Source organism: Lottia gigantea (assembly GCF_000327385.1).
Source record: "Lottia gigantea unplaced genomic scaffold LOTGIsca_118, whole genome shotgun sequence".
Taxonomy (NCBI): Eukaryota; Metazoa; Mollusca; class Gastropoda; family Lottiidae; genus Lottia; species Lottia gigantea.
In genome coordinates, this window is record NW_008707180.1 from 269,857 (window position 1) to 294,033 (window position 24,177).

General features: G+C 33.4%; 1 protein-coding gene across 1 annotated transcript in view; it reads left to right on the plus strand.

Moving 5' to 3' along the window:
- LOTGIDRAFT_61417 (hypothetical protein) overlaps positions 1 to 11,224 on the plus strand; it is a gene marked incomplete at both ends in the record, with an annotated part of 49,063 nt that extends 37,839 nt beyond the window's left edge. Inside the window, 4 exons of the mRNA XM_009047859.1 lie at positions 3,510 to 3,743; positions 5,429 to 5,623; positions 10,040 to 10,174; positions 11,143 to 11,224. Of these exons, the coding sequence (XP_009046107.1) occupies positions 3,510 to 3,743; positions 5,429 to 5,623; positions 10,040 to 10,174; positions 11,143 to 11,224 (646 nt within the window). The remainder of the gene's footprint in view (positions 1 to 3,509; positions 3,744 to 5,428; positions 5,624 to 10,039; positions 10,175 to 11,142) is intronic.
- Positions 11,225 to 24,177: the final 12,953 nt, after the last annotated feature.

Below are 24,177 nucleotides of genomic sequence, written 5' to 3' on the forward strand. Positions count from 1 at the left end.
GGGGGGGGGGGGGGGGAGGGAGGGTTGATTTTAGTCTTGATTATATGTAAATAGCCTTCAGAAGTACTCGAAATGTACTAAAATCGCTTAGTTTCTTTAAAAATACTTCAAACTTGGAATTTTACTTACTATTTCTATATATGGCTTTCTATATATCAGAGAGTATATTAACATGACGAGTTGAACGCTAAAATTTCGACGGTGAAATGTAAACACTATTACTAAAAAAAATTCCTGTTTCTAAGATATAATTGGTCAAAAAATGGCGGGCTGTCCAAGTGATAATATTGGCGCCTTCAATAGAATCAGGTTGCCCAAAAATCTATCCCGGTCAACCATATAAATACCAAATATAGTATGTAAGACAGCTTTGGTAACTCTAGTCCGAAACATCTGCCTACATTCCAGCCTCTGATAGATATTTTGACAGTTATCGGACAGAGAATGATCAGAAATAGTAGGCCCTGTTTTTTGAGGATTTTCCACCCCTCCTGGGATGCTTTTCATTTTTATTCGCCCACATGAATACGTGGTCGTATATTGTCGTCGCCCCTGTCCGTCGGCTGGTCGGTCCGTCCGTCAACATTTCTTGTGAGCACTATAGAGACTACAGTTTTTATCTGATTTTGATAAAACTTGGTGTGATGCTTTAGATTGATAAGATCTCGGTCAAGTTCGAATTTGACATATTTTCGATGAACGCTTTTTGAGATATTGCCCTTGACTTAGAACGTCTTGAAATTTGTTAAAAATTGTCCGTGAGCAGGATTGAAGCTATAGTTCTCAACCGATTCTGATGAAACTTGGTGTGATCATTGGAATTGACAAGATCTCGGACAAATTCTAACTTGACGCATTTTCGATGAACGGTTTTTGAGTTATTGCCCTTGACTTTGTTAAAACGCGTCAAAATTTGTTAAAAATAGTTCGTGAGCAGGATTGAAGCTAGTTTTCAACCGATTCTGATGAAACTTGATGTGATCATTGGAATTGATAAGATCTCGGACAAGTTCTAACATGACGCATTTTCGATGAACAGTTTTTGAGTTATTGCCCTTGACTTTGTTAAAACGCGTAGAAATTTGTTAAAAATAGTTTGTGAGCAGGATTGAAGCTACAGTTTTCAACCGATTCCGATGAAACTTGGTATGATCATTGGAATTGATAAGATCTCGGACAAATTCTAACTTGACGCATTTTCGATGAACTATTTTTGAGTTATTGCCCTTGACTTTGTTAAAACGCGTCAAAATTTGTTAAAAATAGTTCGTGAGCAGGATTGAAGCTACAGTTTTCAACCGATTCTGATGAAACTTGGTGTGATCATCGGAATTGATAAGATCTCGGACAAGTTCTAACTTGACGCATTTTCGATGAACGGTTTTTGAGTTATTGCCCTTGACTTTGTAAACACGCGTCAAAAGTTGTTTTTTCCCTTGATTAGAGCTGTGTGATTTAATTGTTTGTTGTATTTGGGTTATTGATATTGATTTTAAAAAGTTTTGTGGAATTACTCAGCATAAATAACTGACATATATATGTAATTGAATTCAAACTAATAAAATTTCTTCAATATGAGAAAATTCGCACTTTAGTCACTAAAGACTGTTTTATTATTTCTGACAGCTGCCAGTGGGCGTATGTTATCTTGACTCGCAAGCTATCTTTGATTTAATTATCAATATTAAGTTAACTTCACGACGACTATAAATTGGTATTCTTTCTGTATATATTTGAGTTTGGCGGATCAAACTTATAAATAAAAACAAAAATTAAACCCGGTGCCTTAGGGGGTGCGGAAATCTCCACTAAACATGGCATAGTTGTTTTGTATCTATACACCAGCCGACAACTTTCAAAATAGCAGAAAGGCTTGATATATTTTTTGTAATGGAAGGGGGTTATTGAACTGACCTATTTCTAATCGTGCCAGACTGATCTTAAAAGAATAAGAATTGAAATAAGACTCGTGTTTGATCATTATACCTTGATATATCTGCTTGCACAGAAGATGTTAAGAGATCTTAATGAAATATCTAAGAGCTCTATATACTGAAGCTTATCAAATATTAATCTCCAATATTCTTCTTTAATCAATTGTTTTTAATGAATAGTTCTAAAAGTTGATGCTAAAAATATCAGTGGATATTGGCCGTTCATTGAAGACAGACAAAACCGCTAATACACGTCCGGTTAGCGTGCCAATACGCCATATATTTTTCTCTAGGGCGAATTTCAATCTCATTAGCGGCCTTCTTTACCTATAAAGTGCATACGTTATGTATTGAGTTCAGAATTGATTTTGTTTGCCAATTGAACATCAGATTATAGTCAATACATCCGCTTACAAATTTCAAATAGCCAACTGCAATATGTTTTCAAATTCTGATGCTAAAGTGCTTGCAAATATTGACCCAGGTGTGGCCTTTCATCCCATATCATTTACCAATACATGTATTACCAAAATAAAGACGAGCTCACACAGTAACAAGCTATAGTGTAATTATAATTATGAGTGTTTCAGCATGAATCTATTCTCAGCATCTCTAAATATCTTTTCTGTCAAATATTTCAATGGGCATCACATTTCTTCCCTCACATTCTTCAGCCCAATCTACCCCAAAAAGAGCAAGCCAAACTACATAGATCGATTCCTGGATTGGCGAAGTCTAAGAGTCATTGATTCAAGAATTTGCTAGCCAATCTGATATCGAAGCGTTATTTTAGGAATAAATGCCTTTAAACATCAGACAACAGACTGATCTAAAGAGGAATAATACATATTGCATGAGTTAAGGAATTTTAATTAAATTAGAGTTGGATCAATAATGGCTAGTTAAAGAGACGTGCTAGATTATTTTATCATTTCTTTATCTCAAATATTAGTCGATGCTGAAAGTCTATTTATAATTGAAGTTGTAAGTCATCATAGAATGGGAATGGAACAAAGCTTTACGACCTAGTACTCTTCTGTGAATGTAGATGTAATTAAATAATTTGAATTTGTGCACACTAACCCACTAATGGAAGTTTCTGTCCGTAACATCTGCACGAGAGAAAGTTTATAGGGTTACAACTTACAAAAAGCCAACTTCTAAATATTTCTAAGTAAAATTGTGATGCCTCGGTCCGTGCTTCTGAAAGACGCCTTGGTGTTATATTTCACCCTTTTATCATCTACATATATTAATAAATTCAGGAGCAGCTTAGAGAACAATAAGCTATAAATTTTCTTTAGTCGGTGCAATTTGGATATTTATGTTACGAAAAGTGATCGGACCACATATTTAGACGACTGCATTTCGAAACACTAATTAATAGTGCAACCTACACGAAACCTTTCGAATCACGCTTAAAGTCTGGATAGTTATTCCTCAAACAAGCTTTTTTATGAGCATCCCAAACATGAGATTAGCTTCAATAAATATACTTGAAAGTTATTGCACCAAACATCACCCTGAGGTTTAAAACTAGAAAAAATTCCTAATACATTTATTGTTCTATTACAGGTATTCACCAGTTGGTATCGCATTTCTTATCGCAGCTAAAATCGTGGAAATGGAAGATTTTAGTGTGTTGGTCGGAAAAGTTGGATTGTACTTTATAACCGTACTTAGTGGATTATTTGTTCACGGGTCTGTCGTCCTGCCAGGACTGTTCTTCCTAGGTAGTCGGCAAAATCCGTATAAATTCATTTATGGTATTTCTCAAGCCATGGCAACTGCTTTCGGTACTTCATCAAGGTAAGCTTTTTTTATAACGAAAGTGAGAAAACTCCTAAACGATGATGTATTTCTTTTAAATTGTTCTTATAATCATTCAAGTCTATATTTTCTTAATAATTTCCTTGTTGTATTCATTATTTTATTGGATCGAACCCCCCTTCCCCAATCTAGATCAACTGTAAAAATTTACAAAAAAATTCGAAACCTCTGTTACATGCATAGTTACATACAGTTCTTATCTTTCAGTTGAATATTTGCTTGAATACTTCAGTTAATATTTAATTTGTTTATTTCCTTGATTATTTCAGTTTTTTATTTCCTAGTTTGTCTGTTGAATATTTCCTCCATTATTTCTTTGATAATTATAGTTGAATATTTACTTGCTTATTTCAGTTGATTATTTCCTTCATTATTTACTTGAATATTTTCTTGATCAATTTCACTGATTATTTCGTTTGAATATTTCACTGATTATTTCGTTTGAATATTTCACTGATTAATCCGTTTGAATATTTCACTGATTATTTCGGTTGAATATTTCACTGATTATTTCGGTTGAAATAAAACATTGATTACTATAGCTGAATATTTCATTGATTACTATAGCTGAATATTTCATTGATTACTGTAGTTGAATATTTCATTGATTACTATAGCTGAATATTTCATTGATTACTGTAGTTGAATATTTCATTGATTACAATAGCTGAATATTTCATTGATTACAATAGTTGAATATTTCATTGATTACTATAGCTGAATATTTCATTGATTACAATAGCTGAATATTTCATTGATTACTATAGTTGAATATTTCATTGATTACTATAGTTGAATATTTCATTGATTACTATAGTTGAATATTTCCTTGGTTACTATTGTTGAATATTTCATTGATTACTATAGTTGAATATTTCATTGATTACTATAGCTGAATATTTCATTGATTACTTAAGCTGAATATTTCATTGATTACAATAGCTGAATATTTCATTGATTACTATAGTTGAATATTTCCTTGGTTACTATTGTTGAATATTTCCTTGGTTGCTATAGTTGAATATTTCATTGATTACTATAGTTGAATATTTCATTGATTACTATAGTTGAATATTTCATTGATTACTATAGTTGAATATTTCATTGATTACTATAGTTGAATATTTCCTTGGTTGCTATAGTTGAATATTTCATTGATTACTATAGTTGAATATTTCCTTGATTACAATAGTTGAATATTTCATTGATTACAATAGTTGAATATTTCATTGATTACTATTGTTGAATATTTCATTGATTACAATAGTTGAATATTTCATTGATTACTATAGCTGAATATTTCATTGATTACTATAGTTGAATATTTCATTGATTACTATAGTTGAATATTCCATTGATTACTATAGTTGAATATTCCATTGATTACTATAGTTGAATATTCCATTGATTACTATAGCTGAATATTTCATTGATTACAATAGCTGAATATTTTCCAATTCAGTTCAGTATTTCAATGATTATTTCGGTTGAATATTTTAGTGATTATTTCGGTGGAATATTTCATTGATTATATCGCGTCAATATTTCAGTGATAATTTTATTTCAATGTTTATTTTAAAAAATTCATGGAATGCTTTTTTAGTTTTTCTGTTGAAAATTGCATTGATTGTCTCATTTGATTATTTCCTCGATTTTATTTTCAGTTCTGCCACAATGCCAGTTACTCTCCACTGTTTGGAACACAATAATCACGTAGATCCGCGAGTCAGCAGTTTTGTTATTCCAGTTGGAGCAACAATTAATATGGACGGGACTGCTTTATACGAGGCTGTAGCTGCCCTATTTATAGCCCAGGTTAACAATATGGACATGGACTTTGGTCAAATAGTAACAATAAGGTAAGGTTATGGCCTACTTTCTTTTGTTTTGAATAAAAATAGTTCTCCTAATGTGCGAATCAGAAGTCGGCATCCTTGCTCCGAAACCAGGCATCACATTTCTAATGTTTTGTTTCTTCACTTTTAGGTGCACGTCCAATTTTCTTAGTGCACGTCCAATTTTCTTAGTGCAAGTTTTTTCCTGCATTCCAGCGAACTCTTTGGATCAGTGATGCATATTTAAGGAAATGAATGCAAAAAAATGACACAAAAACGGGTCGGGATCAACTCCCAAATGAAACGACAATTATTGCTGTCAATTGATGACACATTATCACATCCGTATATCACGTCTGAGGGACTGGGTAGAACGAGAGCTTTTGGGCTAGTAGATATAATAACTTTAAGATAATATTTACAGCACAATATTCAAAGAAACATTCGACAGATTATATCTCAGTACAAAAGATGTTGCATGTCAAATTTCTCTTCTTCCTACCTGTTATTCAATTTTATGTATTAACAACGATTATCTAGATGGCGTGATGTAAACAAGTTCGTACTCTTCCTATATAACCATAAAAACAACAATATAAAAACAACGGTTACTCATAAATATTTGACCTAGCCTCGGAATTAGGTTACTTAGCAACAGGGGAGATAACTGTATATATAATTAATTTGATGGTTGATTAAAATAAGAGGAAATTGTGTCAGTGCTAGTAATATTGTAATCAATCTGATATCTGGTTCTTCTCTCGGAGTAAAATAACAGTCAGGTACGATGGATACACCATCACACTGTTGTGCCTTTTTAATTTATTATAAATTCATCCAATGATCTTAATATCAGTAAGTTGTTACAAGTACAATTAGACCTAGCCTACTATTCATACAAAGTGATGATAAAACTTCATTGCATATCAAAGTTACGGAAAAATCGAAAATCATTGTATATTATCCGACTCAATTTCTTTATCTTTTAGTAAGCAGTGCAATAATCGCTTGCATATACTAAACCAATGGTAAACATAACCTCAATATTTGCCACTGTTACTATAAGTAGAAACACGTCACTGGTAATTTCTAACCTATATAGAGCAATAACCCCATGGCATATGTTATATTAATGTCAAAACCTGAACTCAATATTTCTAAATGATTTCAAATTTTAATTTGTTACCTCAACTATTCACTCGATGATAAAATGGAAGTGAAAGTCACGCAACACGACTTGAGTTGAGAAGTTTGTTAAAACTTTGATGCCTCTTCAGGGATTCTAGTCACATTCACATCATTCTCTCGCGGATTTTTTACCCAATCATTAAAAGGCTTTGAGTTGTTATTAAGAGAATCTTTGTGCATGTTGAAAGACAATATAATTCAATGATTACTGCTAAACTAGCTGCGTGCTGTGAATTCTAATTCCATTCTAACGATCAAGTCAAATGAGAGGCAAGTATTATCTGTTGGAGGAACGGAAGTAAATGATGTTAAAACATTCTGTCAAACTGATTTTAAACATGGAACTCTTTTCACAAAACCGTAAACGGGTGTCTATTTATACCTATTATTGATGGATAACGTCGAGTTAAAGGGCTATTTTCTAGAAATTTACATGAGGAAACTTTTGATCAACATTTTCCTATATTGGAAAAGCAATCAGATACACTTTTTATTGCTTGTTTAGTCCACAGTAAAAACAATACGTTTTTGTATGATTTCTGCTTTGATTGATATTCTGAAAGCCTTGGAATTGCAACAGATAAAAACAATTGCCAACTGTAGCCAAATTATTTAAATTGTATATTTATACCTAATCGCAATGAGATAACTGATATTTCAAGCAGTTATAACGCTAAAAATCCAGACTGCGTTGGTTTACTGGTGGAGTTTTTGTAACTATATGAAAATTCTTTGGGGTCAAATTGATACAAGCAGTTATTTTTAACCTGGGTTGTTTCATGAAAGTGGTTTTAAGCTTCTACTTAGACACTCTGCTAAAATACATGCCGTCACGACTTGTGCAATTGCTTGCTAGGTCCAGATTCCGTCAAATGATTAGCAAATATGAAAATGTTTGTTTAAAGATGATCGCGTAGCATCGATAGCTTCTTAGTACAGTTGCATTTGCATTTATGGCATAACGTTGTCATTGTCACTTTCGTGTTGCTGGTTGTCGATATCGACAAGCGTAGATTTAATGACCATGAATAAGCACAATTCTCTATAGCTATGAAGTGTAATATGATATGATCAGATCTACTGTGTGAATAGATCGATTCTGTACGTTCTGCAGACTTCGGAATTTGCCTACAGCTGATCTTTGGCGATTAGATTTAATACATGTACATTCAGTTTAAGTTTAAAGATGGGTTTTTTTAAATGAAAAAACCAATACTTATATGAATAGAAAGTAGAGGTGTTCTAATGACTTGGAAAAATACCAATTTGACTCACATGTCCATAATTAATTCATAATTAGAAGAGAATTACCAGCCAAATTCCAATAAGTTACCGATCAAGATCAAAAAGTCTTTTTTGTTTATCCAGACTGTACATGTCATGGAAATTTATGATTGGTTAAAACTCTTATTTATATGCAATAATAATCTGATATGATTAAGAATACATGATAATTCATTAGTAAAATAGTTTGCTTAAAGATGGGTTTCCTTATTTTTTAGTGTCAAATTAAGCAAACTATTTGATTAATTGGTGTTTTTATTAGCAGAAATATGAGAACACATCTTTAATTTGACACAATAAAATAAGGAAACTCATCTTTATAGGAGCAGTATGCAAAATTTTCATTTTCAAAAACATAAATTATTCTCTATATTTATTTATCTACTTTATTCTGTTTTACGGAAATATGGTGGCAAAATTGACACGTTGAAGCTATATTTTGCATGAAACAACACCAAATCGGTGGGATAATAATGTGCCAAAAGCTATAACTTGCTGATTGGACACCATGGAATTAAACACTGCTGTCAGTGCTAAATGTTCTCTCATACAAAACTCATTCATTAACTAATTGATAATTAAGAAATTTCTGAAATCCCTATATAGATAAGTGGCAATGTAATAATTTCGAACAAGACAGACATGCTCGTTGGTCAATACCATTTCCATTAAGTTAACTCCACTACTCTTTTCGCTGTCGTCGAATTCGTTAATGTCGATTTTAACACATCCTTAATCCCTGATAAGAAGAGTTACTAAGGAAAGATAACTTTGATCGATAGATTTTATGCTAAATTTATTATGCCTCTTTCGGTAGGGTAGTCAAAGTGCAGATTGTCAAAAGGCTGAATTGTCATATATCAGTATTCATTTACTGTACGGTTGAAAATGTGGTTTGCTTAGTTAAGAATGGAAATATCTCTGATTAAGCTTAGGCATTTTCAGTTCTTGTCCATGGCATTCAGAATATACTGTTTACTTTATGATCATGGTGAAGAATTGGAAACACTCCTTTCATTTTTCATTTTCTAACTATGTCCTGGTTCTTGTAATTTTACATATAGTCGTCTACCATGAGAATAATAATTGTCTCTTAGCATGTCAGTAGCCGATTACGATCAATCGAGAACAGTTAATCCGATTGATGTCAGTACTCCTTTAATGATAGTCCCATCCATCACCTATAATCTTCCGATTTGAACCACGGAAATCTTTTTCTTTTTATAGCCAACTATTCATCATTATGGTTTCAACATTATAGCCTCACTCACACTCTTTATGACCTTTATCTCATGTAATGGCCTTCAATGGCAGTTAAATAATGGAAGTACAAACGCATGTTCCAGAAACTTCTTCTCATAGCTTGAGAATAACTTTCTTTGTGTAAAATCTGCAACATTGGTGTCGAGTAGGCATATCTAGAATAAATCTAATGTTTCATCATCAGCATATCAATACCTTGCAATATTTTGATGTGCAAACCACATTATTTCAAAGACTGAATACCAAAAGTTATCAAGGTTGTCGTCACAAGTAGTATGTTACACATACATAATTAGGAGTGACTTTGGAAATAAGTTTAATTAGGTACTTCCTTTAGGGGGTGTATGTTAATAAAAGATGGGCTATACGTGTATTTCTTCGTGAAACATACAGTGTGAATTTAAGAAATAAAGCTCGTACAATATTATCTCATTAACATAAAGTTCAAGATGGTTGTCATCGTCTTTCCCTTTCTGCTGCGGACTTTCCATGGTCTGACGGAATATTCAATGGAACACATTCATCAAAATTAACCAATCAAATATTTGATGACATGACATGAATTAAAGATGAATTGTCTTTTACATTTTACACAGATAGTAGATGTATAAAGATTACACTTCGTAATAAGTAATATAATAATGTGCAGATCTGATGTAATAGTTTGATTTTGAATATTGCTATGTATATTTCGTTTACTTTCAGTATCACGGCTACGGCAGCATCAATAGGTGCGGCTGGTGTACCTCAGGCGGGATTGGTTACCATGGTAATTGTTTTGTCTGCTGTGGGTTTACCTGTTAATGACATCACTTTGATTCTGGTCGTTGATTGGTTCTTGTAAGTATTACTTTAATATGATTTGAACTAATATGTCAATTTATTAGTAAGCAAACGCAACGAATTAATTGTAGAATTTAGGTTAACTGATATTGAGTTTTGTAACTTGTGATTACAATTAAGTCTTTCCGTACACAGTGCTAACTATCGCGTCTAACTTGCAGTCAGATTGTGACACAACGACAGTAAGCCAGCATTGGTTTCCATATACGAATCGAATATGACACTGAATTAATGTTTTTGAACAAAATACCTTAATATTCACCATTTTTTGTTCAGTGTATTCTGTCGTTGGTTCACATATGACTTACCAACAACCCAAAGGTTTAAATGGAAATGAACCAAATCACACATAAAACTATCTTTCGGCAATTCTCCGCAGTTTCCGTAAGCTGAATCTGATCCATCGGTAATGAATGGTGAATTCCGTTGTGTCTTCCTGGGCGAGACCCTTTACTTCCGGTATTTAGCACTGATTTGTCTAGTAATAGTAATATTGCGACCTTAATATAGTCCTTAAATTTAAATACTTCGGGAGATAATTCTGACACTTACATAATGCATTTAATGTATATACTGAATATGGTTATCCAATGACACATTTCATTACCAGTTTGAATACATATTTTATGGACGTTTTGTTCAATGACCTGTAGTCCTGAACGAAAAGCCTCTAATATATAAATTACCAGAATCACGTTATCACGTGACAATATTGACACAGTTCCGGTAAAAAAAATGGCTAATCATTATGTGATATGAAGAAGAGCGTTTGACGAAACTATGTCAATGCTTAGTAATGGCCAGAACCATTGTATTCAAATTTGCACTAACTTTTATCTTGGCCTTTTTCACCTGTTATTAAAAGAAATATACCCTATGGCCTTACAAAGTGTATTATCTTACATATAACGATGCATTTTCTTTACCAATGTTTAGCTTAGAATCAATATAATCAATATTTACAGGGATCGTTTCCGGACGATGACGAACGTTATGGGAGACAGTCTCGGTGCAGGTCTTGTTTATCATCTGTCAAAGCACGAGTTACCTCCACTTGAACATGAAATGTTTGATACTTCACTCCAACACGAACCAGCAAAAGTACCAAATGGTCACGAAGGCAACGCCATTACTGCAGTTTAACCAATCACGAATTTATCGTCATGCGCATGCTCGGAGTTAATATGCAATAATCCCAACTGCCATTTGTTCAGTTGAGTATGAAATTCGATTCAATCAAAATCTGTCAAATTAAACTGAAATGAAAATAAGCTGTCTTGTAGTTAGTTATAAGTAGTTAAGCATATTTGTATTTGACGAAGTTTATTTAATTTTTAAGTATGTAAGGAAAAACATCATTTATTGTCAGGGATTGGCTTAGTTTTTAATATGTAGGTAACAGTTCAAGGCGTTGTGCGATCAATATATTGAAAACAATAGAAAGAGAATGAATATATTGAATAGAATAACAATGATGTTAATTTACTTTTGTTTTGTAGCTTAGTTAATCGTTAAACTTCTTTGTGAATTTCAAGAAATGTAATCCATGTAAAAAGGTATTCAAAAAGGTGTAAATGGAAAAGTATACTTCTAAAAGATACAGTAAATACCAGAAGCAAATAGATCATACCTCGCATTCATTTTTCCTGGATTATTCGATTTGTTCTTGTATATAGACATCGCCACATGCGATAAATTACATTTAGATATTTTTTGGTCTATGCCATCGTCCAATTCGCTGCATTGAATTACTTTCGACTTGAAATTTACTATATGATTTTTATCCGGTATATAAATTAACAATTCACTATTGATAAAACGGACATAATCCTATCCGGTATAATAAATTACAAAATGTCATCATAGGAGACATCACATCATCTTATTCAGATTCGTAGTTATCATAGATATTGTCACATCCGAACATTTCCGAGCAAGATTTATTGATTGAGTCATCATGATGGATAGGCTATCGCCACAGTCGGACACTTTTATTTAACATTATGCATGTATCTTACAACCCCGAAATATAATTGTAACGTCCTCATGCAATCCAAAAATGGTCACCATATCATAGACATCATCTCATCTAGTACGTCGTGTCTGAAATGACCAAAATCTTGCTAGAAATAATTTCATGGACCATGTTCTGTTTCATTCTTGTTTTGGTGTTTTATCATGTTTTAAATCGCCATGTTTAAAGTAATTTTTTGTAAATAGAGTACAATCCATCATTTAGTATTACACATTATCTTAGACACAATTTTAGGATTACTTGTCTCGTACTTAATAACTAATTTTTACTAATGTAAGCATGTAGACTACAGATTACGAAGGAGTTTAGACCCCATTAAAAGGACGTTGTCATCTGATATTCTGCTTTATTGTCTGATGAAATAGATGCGAATTCTTACTTAAAGCTCAATCAATTTGATAATCAGTTATTAAGAATATTATATCCTTAAATTATAATCGTATAGATAGGCTATAGGATTTTCAGTACATGGATACAGTTTGTTTACTAATTCATACTTTGATGTTAATATTCAATTTCTTTCAAAAATGTTTTGTAGATAGATTTTGTAATAACCGAAAGATCGTAGCATTGTTATTTACTTGTATTCGTACAGTTTGTTTAATCATTTTTTATTATATTCCAAAATCAGAACAATATACCCTACATTAGACTAGAAACAATGTTTGTACTCACCGTGTGATTTTCTTTGATTTGAATTGGTATAACCTAACATAATAGATCGGGAAAAGTAGTAACATTTTACTTCCATTGTAGTAGAGTATTTTGCATGGAATACATATTAAATGGGTTAAATATAACATTACATTGAAATATATTGTAAATAGCGGTAGCATTGAACTATGTATTTTATAATGGTTATTGTATAACATAGTTTATCACATATTTATATTATGCACATTTATTTATCTCCCTCCTCATACATGGTTGTGAAAATACGAGATATAATGAGAAAAAGCAAGAAATTGCAGATCTCGGTTTCTCTGGTTGTGAATAAACGCTTCTGTTTGGTTTATGCACCACTATTGGAATCCCTGTGATGTTACCACAAGAAACGATGACGTACCAACGCCACTTCCGCCAAATATTGTAGACTCAATTAATGTGTATGCACGGTGCTAAAACCAACCAGTAAGCAAACATTTAAGCGTTGTGAGTAAAGTAACTTTATTTTGTATTGTTTAATATGGATACACCCTTATTTTTAGATACAGACAGTTTCCACACGTATTTGTTATTCATGTTCTGTCTTAAAAGTATTTTACTGTTATATTGGTATTTCTTATAGTTTTTATGGAACCTCTTAAAAAGGTTAATGTGTTGTATCTTGAAAGTAAACTGTAAACAGTATTGGAATCGTGGACCCTAGACGTCTCTTAAATGCTTCAATTTAAATGCTATTATTCAATGTTTTCATCGTCTCATTAAAAATATAGAAAATGTTGTACAATGAAGGGTCGTCTGAACGAGTGTAAAGGTTTCTTCAATTCTTATATTTGTTATGTCAATATTTGATCAATAGCTATATGATCAAATATACGCTTAAGATGTCAGATAATGTAATGTACTAAGCTGTATCGAATGTTTTGGAAGAAAAAATGAACCAAAATAAAATTAAAATTCACGGAAAGTACAACTGGTTAATTCCATTATTATTATTATTATTATTATTATACAATGTAGTTTGTAAATATAACCATCGTCATCAGTTGACTATTTTTGTTATATTTATATAAGTATTGTCTACATTCTATTGTTGTTGTTTTTGCTGTTTCAAGATTTAATATGCATCAAATTATAGTTAGAAAGATAATCATATATAGAACGATGTAGATAGTTAGGTTTACAATATGGACTGATGTGTATATCTCAAATTGACGTCTTAAACTATAATATATTATATTAACATTTTTCAATTATGGTTACTCTAAATTGTATTTTTACTACACAACAATTGCACTACTAAAAAACTAAAGCAATTTGTTAAAATAAAATACGCATAATGATGTTTCTGAAAAGGTTAACAGTCATCATTTTTAGCAGACTAAAATGATACATGACGGAAGTGGTTAAGTGAATTATGACATGATAATGCCGATAGATTCATAGATCTTTGATTTGATAATGGCCCCGTCAAATAAGAAAGGTCGTTCTTACTGCTCTGTTACTGTGACGGAAAATTGGCTCAAATCGTGTTAAGGTCGCCATGAACGTGGTTTTTTAGAGTGTAGGACACGCCAGAAATTGTGCAATTGTCGCCACTATTCACAGAGTCACGACGTTTATTCGGAACGCGTTGAAAGCGCATTACACGCGAAGCAAAGACGCTGCAAAAACTTTAAAACACAATATGGTCGTAAGACTCTGTTACTGTGACGGAAAATTGGCTCAAATCGTGTTAAGGTCGCCATGAACGTGGTTTTTTAGAGTGTAGGACACGCCAGAAATTGTGCAATTGTCGCCACTATTCATAGAGTCACGACGTTTATTCGGAACGCGTTGAAAGCGCATTACACGCGAAGCAAAGACGCTGCAAAAACTTTAAAACACAATATGGTCGTAAGACTCTGTTACTGTGACGGAAAATTGGCTCAAATCGTGTTAAGGTCGCCATGAACGTGGTTTTTTAGAGTGTAGGACACGCCAGAAATTGTGCAATTGTCGCCACTATTCACAGAGTCACGACGTTTATTCGGAACGCGTTGAAAGCGCATTACACGCGAAGCAAAGACGCTGCAAAAACTTTAAAACACAATATGGTCGTAAGACTCGCGATTTGAAGTAGATGTTTTAAGTTTGAGAGACTTTTTTTTAGACACTTTTTCTCTGGTTTGTATCACGTTTGACCAAAACTCGGTACATTTTCAGTAGCTGTAAGATCCCAAATCGTAGCAGGTCTATTAGATTTGAATTATACGATGAATTCTGATAAGATGATAATCATTGAGAAATCTTATTGAAGATTACTTTGGAATTTATTTTAAACTATGTCTTAAAAGTTTACAATGCGCCATCGTTATCTGAAAGTAATTCTGTTGTATACTATTTCCATGTTTCATTGTACCCCAGTGTGCAAAATTGTGTTGTATTCCATGTGATCAATAGGTTATTTACAAATTACTGAATTTTGAAAATAACAAAAGTTGTGCGAATTTTACAAAGTGATTCCGTTAAAGGGACATTCCGCTTTTTTTTGCAGGTCGAACAAATATTTTGCTCAAATTTGTGAAAACTATAAACTAAAATCTATAGAAATGTATTCCATAACGTAACTGAAAATTTTAACTAAAATAATCCAACCGATAATTTTATAATGCCAAAAAATTTCGTAAAAGGTTACTAAACTTAAACTAAACGCCTAATTGTAGAGAAGTGTTTCTCCTACGTTTTCTAAAGATTCCAACTAATAATATCAAGCCCGTTATAAAGCCAATCACCGACACTGGGTCAAACTGATTAATTACCAAATTGGTTATCTCAGTTTTTTTAAACGTTGTGTAGTGGACTCCTCCAAAGAGAAGTACTGTCAGGTGTTTCGAAAAGAGTAAGCATGGTCTGCTTGTCAAGGAGTTCGCTATAGTATAACGACCATAAAATTTCTTAAATGAAGTTTTTAAGTAATTTCAAAGTCAAAACTCGACCTCTTGCCAGAAAGTCTTCATAAACAAGCTCTGGCATAGCGGATGAAACGTCATGTTACTGCACATGAATGGAAAATTAACAATAGGACCTACATAATATTACCACAGTCCACTTCCTGTGCTAAATAAACAAAATATTTTTCTATTAAAAGAATGTGCCTCCCATCAATAGAGATGAATAACATCCATAATAAGGATCAAGTATGTTGATAATTTAGTTTAAAAATGCTTAGATCGATCTCTATTAATTGTTAATGGGAGAATAAATTCTTACGCTTTGAATTATAATCATCACGTTATTAGTTACAATAGAAAAATTGTTGTCGTCAAAATTGTTTCCATTTTTTAGATTAATAAAGAGTAAACACAATATGCTTGTTATTACTAGTGATTTATATTCCCAACTTGATGACTGTCAACAGTCGGAATTCGCCTGCTCATAGGAACATTTTGGAAAATATATCCTAATCTTAACCCAAATAAGTTTCGTGAATAGACAAAATAGACGTACTTTGAAATATAAAGGGATATAAAAAAAACTGCTGAAGCTGAGAGATTTTGTATTGATCAAACTGAATACAAAACATTCATACGAAACAGTAATTCCCTGGACTATTTATATGGTATTGAGCAGAAGATTTCGAGAAATAAAATCAAGTTTGAACATTTGATTTTAAAAACGGATTTTGGCAACGAACTTTCAAATTCAGGTTAAAGAGAATTGTGTGATATGAGTCTAGTAAAGATTTAATGTGTGGGCACGCGAAGGGTCTTGGTCGGAGATTTTTTTGTCTTATCAAGACTTTCACCGACTGGCACGGGCACACGAGGAGACAAAATCTCTCTTCGGGCTTTTTCCACCATTTAGATAATCACTTGCGGACCATGCAAAGAAAAATGAATATGATTAGATGACGACGGTCTTGCAGAAGACAAAACTATCAGTATCAGAGACAATTATTAAACTTGTTTTATATCATAAGTCCTGCGATAATCTTGTGGAAGCACAAAAAAGCGAGACAAAAATCTCCAACCAAGATCACTCGTGTGCCCGCACCATTACTATACTCAAGACATCTGTGAAATCTCACCATATTGTAATATAGTATCTCACAAGTCCGAAACATCTGAATCTATACCAGCCTTTGACAGCTATTTTTATACGCCCACGTGAATTGTGGAGCGTATATTGCCGTCACCCATGTCCGTCGGTCCGTCCGTCCACAATTGCTCGTAAACACTAAAACTCTTTACGGATCTTGACGAAACTTGCTGAAATCGTTTATTATCACACAAGGATGAACCCTGTTGAAAATCGATAAAATCGAAAAATATTTTATATGAATTATTGCCCTCGTTCAATTTTATGCTCGTAAACAATTCTTGACGGATTTTGCCGAAACGCAGTGTGAGTGTTCGTAATCACCCAAAGATGAACTCTAAAGAAAATCAGAAGTATCGAAAAATATTTAGTATGAGTTATTACCCTTTTTCTTGAAAACGGGTTCAATGTTTAGCTCGTAAACACCCTAGTAGGCACAATTCTTGACGAATTTTGAAGAAACTTGGTGTGAGTGTTCGTTATCACCCAAGTGTGAACTCTATAGAAAAATCAAAAAACATTAAGTAGGAGTTACTGCTCATGTTCTTGAGAACGCGTTCAATTTTTAGCTTGTAAACATTTTAGAAGGCTCAATTCTTGACAGATTTTGACGAAACTTGGTGAAATTTTTATTATTACCAATGGAAAATCAAAAAAATCGAAAAAAATGTTTCATAGGAGTTAATGACCTCGTTCTTTCAACACTAAAAGGCATGATTCTTGTCGGATTTTGAGAAAACTTGGCTTCATTATTCAGTACCGAGCTGAAGAATGAATATTTGCCTTCTAAAGTTTTCACGAGCTAGAAATGGAACATGTTTTCAAGAACAAGGGCAATAACTCGTACTCAATATTATTCAGTATTGCCCTAAAGAGTTCGAAAGAAGTGTATGACTGAAGGTTGAATATTTCATATTGATGATTGTTAATGTACTGCTAAATATTTTTATTAAAAATCAAATCTGCCAGTGGGCGTATATTACCTTGCCTGGCAAGCTATCTTTTACAGTTTTCTATTTTGTTTACGAAGGTTTAATCATTGTTTCAATTAAATATAGATCATGTCACGAAAACGACTATCTGGTGTCATTTAGCACAACTTCAATTAAGCACATATTCACTGAGGCACGCCATTTTAGGCACACTTATATTCGGCACAATGTCATTAGGCACATTGGCATTGTGCCCAATATGAGTATTCCTAAAGAAAGAAGAAAAGGGCCCTGTTAAATGGGGATTTTCAACACGTTTTTTCTTACAATGACTCTAAATCATAAAGTTATATATAGAAACTATGTGTTTCTAACACGAGAAAGAAAGGGAATGGCTTAGCATTTCATAGGCAAGTCTATTATCATGATTTAATCCCTCTTTCAAACAAATTCGGCCTAGTCTATTCTATGACGAAGCCAATGAAGGCTCTACAGACTAGAATAAGAAACTAGACGTCTAGGCCTTAGGTCTATAGACTCTATAGAATTGGCCCACTGCTACTGCCTATAACTATAATGTTTAGGCTATGTAGCCATCGGTTTATATATGATTGATTATATCTAAAAGTCTGAAAGTCTCTTTTATATTATAGGCCTCAACTCCCTGACAACTAGTACCTACGGCTTACTAGGCCTAGGCCTATAACCCTTCATACAAACCTCTCGAATCAATTCCTCTTCGCCACCTAGCCTAAACAAACAATCGAATTAATAAACAGATAAATAGATAAATGAATCTGCCATTCATGTTGCAATTCGTATAGTATCTGAGACTTTTTTGAAGGCACAACAACGTAAGCGTAAGGTATAAAAACATAAGTCTTAATCGGCCAAGGCTAGGCCTATGTACGAAGGCTACTGGTAGGCTATTGAGATCGATACTTAATAATGAGATATGTTTCAATCCAGATTTCCACTTAAAGACCAAGAATTATCTGCTAAATGGGTTGCTAATATCCGGAGAGAAAATTTTGTTCCAAGTAAACATCATGTAGGCCTAATAAGTCAGTGCCTATTTTCTCTTTTTTAGCAAAATGAGCTTTACCCACCGGGCACTTTAAGACTATTAACTCTTCATAACCTAAAAATGAATATAATTAAATAGACGAATAGATAGAAAAAAGCTTTACAGTACATCCGGGTATTCACTCCGGAAACTCCCCGGAATCGTGATGGCTGACGTCGCTTCATGACAGCACGAATCTTTAACGTTGAGCCAATGGGAGTCACGTGATAAGTGTGGACTCTAGTTTCTATATATAACTCTATGCTCTAAATACGTGATGGGCATTACTGTAACTCTCGTTTTGTTAATATCGCGGAGTCTGTGACCTTTGAGCTTTTGGCCTCACATGCAGTTTTAACCGGTTGATGTGAGATCAGTTTTGTTAAAAATACTTTGATGGAACCGCAGACGTGACATAAATGGTGTAGGGAAAAAATGATAAAATTAAACCCCCTGCACCTGCGGAGATGCAGAATGCTCCATTTAACTAGGCCTATTTTGTCTCTACTCTACGACATCTGTTCAAATAGCTATAGGGCTGGAATTGAATTTCGGTCTCCGAATGCCTATGAGTGCCCTAATAAAGTAAAATATCCTTTACTGTGTAGAGTGCAGCATAATACCGATGTCTTTATTCCTCGACAGTTCGACAAATCATTAACATGCTTTAAATTGACTTGCAGAGGGTCTCTGCATATTCCCTGGCGGACGCCTACTAATCTAGATGACCCATTGGCGGCCTCTGTTTGCCATATACATGCTTGTCATTTAAGTTCTGATTTTTGATTAATTATGCGACAATCATTCTTCATAAATATGGGGAAATGAGCATGGGCTTTCTCGATTGATGGTGCTATTAAATGGTACATCAAGGGGCTATGCCTGCATTATGTTTTTTTGCTGTATTTATATCAATCCATTGGAATTCCCTAGCTTGACGGAATTTCGTAGTTCTATCTTCTTGCAGTTCAATTACTACAATTATAATGGGGGTTTGTTTTGTTCCTTACATGAAATTAAATTCGAGAATGAAATGAAATGAATTGAGTTTTACGTCCGACTTTTCTGCACCACTTACCTGCATCGCCAACAGAGGGAGTCCGAGTTGAAAAATCTGAAGGTATCTTCTCGATCTATGCCTGAATTGACCCCTTGACCTTCAGGTTAGCAAACAAACGTCTAACTCACTGAGCCACCGCGTCCGGCGTCTTGAATCCTCTGCCGAAGGCGGACCGCCTCCGCCATCCCGCAATGTCATTTGAGACTTGATATTCGAGAATTGAAAAGCTGATGCAGGCTGCAATAAAAAGTTGGAATGTTTTATTACGTATGACGAAACGAAACAATAAATAAATCTTTCGTGTGGTTCAAATTGGGGAGTTCTTGTTGATGTCTCGTGGGGAACGTTCAATATCAGAAGATTAAATTTCTCTTCAATTGTTAAAACTGACTTGTAACGTAGGCGTATTGAATTTTTTTTTTTCAATGAGTGGAAATCAGGTTAAGGAAAGATACCTCTTACCACAATGTCAAAATATTCCGAAACATACTATCGCTAACCTATGCCACTATAGCTTTTTCTGACAATTTAGACTAGCGTAGATGCTCCACTTTTATTGCAATGTTACAATACTTAAAATTCGAGGAAATTTAAATTTAGCTCATAAAGGCTATGCAACCTTTAACGATTTAAGGTACTTCCAAACATTTTGGATGAAATGACCAAGTTTTTATTTTTGACTGAACAGTCATACAAGCCATATTTTGATGTTAAAACCTTCATAGGTTACACAATGCCGTTTTCTATAAACAAAATCACTTAGAATTGAATTCTTGTCCAAAAAGTGTCCAAAAATGAGGTATTTACTAGCTACACATTTTCACATCAGTTATGGTGAGATAGTGATTAAAACACACATCACTTGATTTTTATATAGCTGGAGTACAATAACGCGATCCTGAAATATTATAAAAATAACTCATGTACTTGTAATTTGCTTCCAAATTCCTCCAAAATTCATCACATGGCAGCCATTGTTTTTGAAAGACTACTTTTTTCCTTCAATGTATGGTGATCTGTTTGTTCCTTCAGTATTGCACTACGGTAGCTTACTGTTCAAACAGTAACATTATTTATTTCAACTTCAGTACTTGACAGTACAAAAAAAAACATTAAGAATAAAATTATGATGTCTCTTCACTTATTAATTTACATTTAGGACATTATATTCTGACATCAAATTATATTTACCATATGCTGAGAGGGATTTTCAATTTGGTGTAAATCTTGACTATATGACTATATCACTACCAACCATACATCATCTACAAAACTTCTCAATTATGTTTGATCTTAAATACATCTGTCCATGTACCTTTTTGGCCTTTTTATACCTAAGGATGGATAAAAGTTTCGTTGAATCTTTCAATAGAATTATTACCATACTAGCATATACATTGCCACCTCTATTGAGAGTCAAATCGGAAATTTTGAAACCAAATGATTGTATACATCAATCTTGCTCTGAATCACTTTTTCTAATGTTCTTCTGTGTGGTCTATAAAAGCTGTAGGCCTAAAAAAAATTTGGAAGCAGAATGCCAGAAATAATTTCAAAACAAGGAGAAGAAGATATGATTCCTACTTTCAGCACAACCGAAGTAAACAGTACAATAAAAAAAATGTTATTATACGCCTAGTTGAGAGGTTTTTATGAATTCCTATTTCTCCTGGTCTGTGCTTGTGACATGCCTGTATCACCATAGAAAGTTCATGTCAAACATTAATTTTGTACATTTCGTAATTAGAACAAATTTATAGGGTGTAAAAATTGGAAAATAAAACATAAAAATTGTTTAGAAATAAAAAAAAATATTTTTGTAAAAGACAATTTGGTCGGTATCTATGGATTGCCCCTCACGTGGTATCTATTAACAGTCCTAGGGTGCCTAATATTAATATTAATAAAAACTATCTACTTACCTTGATTTAATAAATTATCGACTATGGATGATACATAATCATTTTCACAAATTGTTGTATTAGATAAAAAACCAACCTGTGACACTTTATAAATTTACAGAACTTTGCTTGGAAAAACACGATCAGTTTTCAGCTGGAACCTAATAACCTTTTCGGATGTAGTGGCGAACAGAAAATAGTTCCCGCGAACATTGAGAATATTTTCAAAAAATTTGATCGATTTATTTGATTTCGAGATTTATTTGCATGTTAAACATAACAGATTTTTTCATAATGATTCACACCCTTCCCTTATCAAAAATCAATCATGTATTCAAAAAGGCGAAGGATCAAACGTGCAAGACGATTTGTAAACAAAGTGCAACCCTGTTGTGTAAAAAAGTAAATTAGAGGTAGGAAAATCGAAATTTTTCCAGAGTAATTATATGAGAGGAAAGGGCTAATAACTATCTTTTATATACAGTTGTTTTGATTTCACTTCAATAATATCATGAAAGATGACATGCATTTTTCTGTCACTTTATCGAGTGGGGCTGACAGCTGATGTCCGCCATTTTGTGTCCATCATGTGACAAATCTGAATAAAATGCTGGATAGCTCGAATCACGATGGTTAATGTCAGAAAGTAAGATAGAGATATTGTATATTTGTGTTCAAAGCTATTGATGCAATGTGTTTTACTCTATGTTAGCCATTTATAAAAGAGATATTGTGAAGCTAGTAAACCTCTCATTTTGCCTTTTTTTGAGTTCATTGAGTGCATGTGGTAATTGGAGTCTCGCAAAATTCTGATCTTAACAATTCATGTCATATTTTGAGTCCACGTATCTAAGGCCCACATTCCCCTCATTGAAAATTTTTTTTTGGCATGTAAAAAAAAAGGCTGAGGTTTGGAAGTACCTTAACAACAGATAGTAGAAAATACAGTCGCCGTCGCGACATTATCTCTACTCACAAGTAAAATTTAAAAAAAAAACCAACATGGCGCGCTTACTTTAATTCACGTTCAAACTTGCCACGATGGGGTTGCTAAACATTTAAATGTTGAATAAGAAGAAAATTTATTTATTGTTTCGTTTCGTCATACGTAATAAAAACATTCCAACTTTTTATTGCAGTCTGCATTAGCGAATATCAAGTCTCAACTGAACTGGTGGGATGGCGCCTTCGACGGCAAGATAGCTATTTCGCGAACTCAGATAAGACCTGTCTACGACAAGGATATATCTCGTCGAAGCTGTACCAGACAAAGCGGGGCTGGATGATGGAAGCTAAGATAAGATTGCGTCATGCTCGACGAACCTCCCCACAAGTCCGTGATAACACAATATTTGCTGCGCGGTGCTAAGATTTGACAAAGTGACAACTTTGGTCTAATTGCTCCAAAAGATTGACAGTGCGAGTTCCTATCTATAGCTTACAAAAAATCACGTGACAGTTCTATGATCCAAATTATTTGGCGAAGCAAGTTCCTATCTGTGGCTAATGGAAATCACGTGACTTGCCAAACACACGGTGGTAAGCTCTTTGCCAGCAAACACTAAAACTCGAACGTCAGCAAAGGTCAGAACGAACGATGTCGGTAAAATTACGTCACAGTCATTATTTTGTGTCATATTTTACCTGCTTTGGTATTTAGAACATTGTCATATGTAGAAATCACTTGCTTTTGGTAAAAATGTCTTCCTTTAATAAGTTATAATCACAGAGGTGCAATGAGAAATTGCTCAAATAGATGAGTGAGTCCCGAGGATTTAAGTGAGTTAGGGCACCTCCCATGGGATTTTTTTTGTCAATATCTTTAATCATTATAAATGTGTGTACTCTTTTATATTTGTCCCTGCCTACAATGAGCGTATATGCAATAAGTATTATCTTATCTTATGTTCTCTTGCATTCTGAGAGTCATCCGCGAGTCAATTTCATGGAAAGATCTCAGCATAAGTTTTGAATCATTTTATATTATGTGCATATATATTTTAGATTTTAGATAGGCTACTTACTTTTGTACATTTGTTTGTAAGTTTTTCTTTGATTTCTTTGGTTTGATTTAACCTTAGTCCCTACGGTAGTCACCCAATCTCTATTCAGTTTTCCCATTGTTGTTCTTTTATTTTGCGCGTTTGTATAAAACTTTTGTGCGCTGGAAAAAGGTTGCTACTTTATGTTCGGTCATGATAATAGAAAGCAGACGATAAGTTTTGAAGCGAAGTTATTTTTGTTCTGGGCGAATAAATAAATA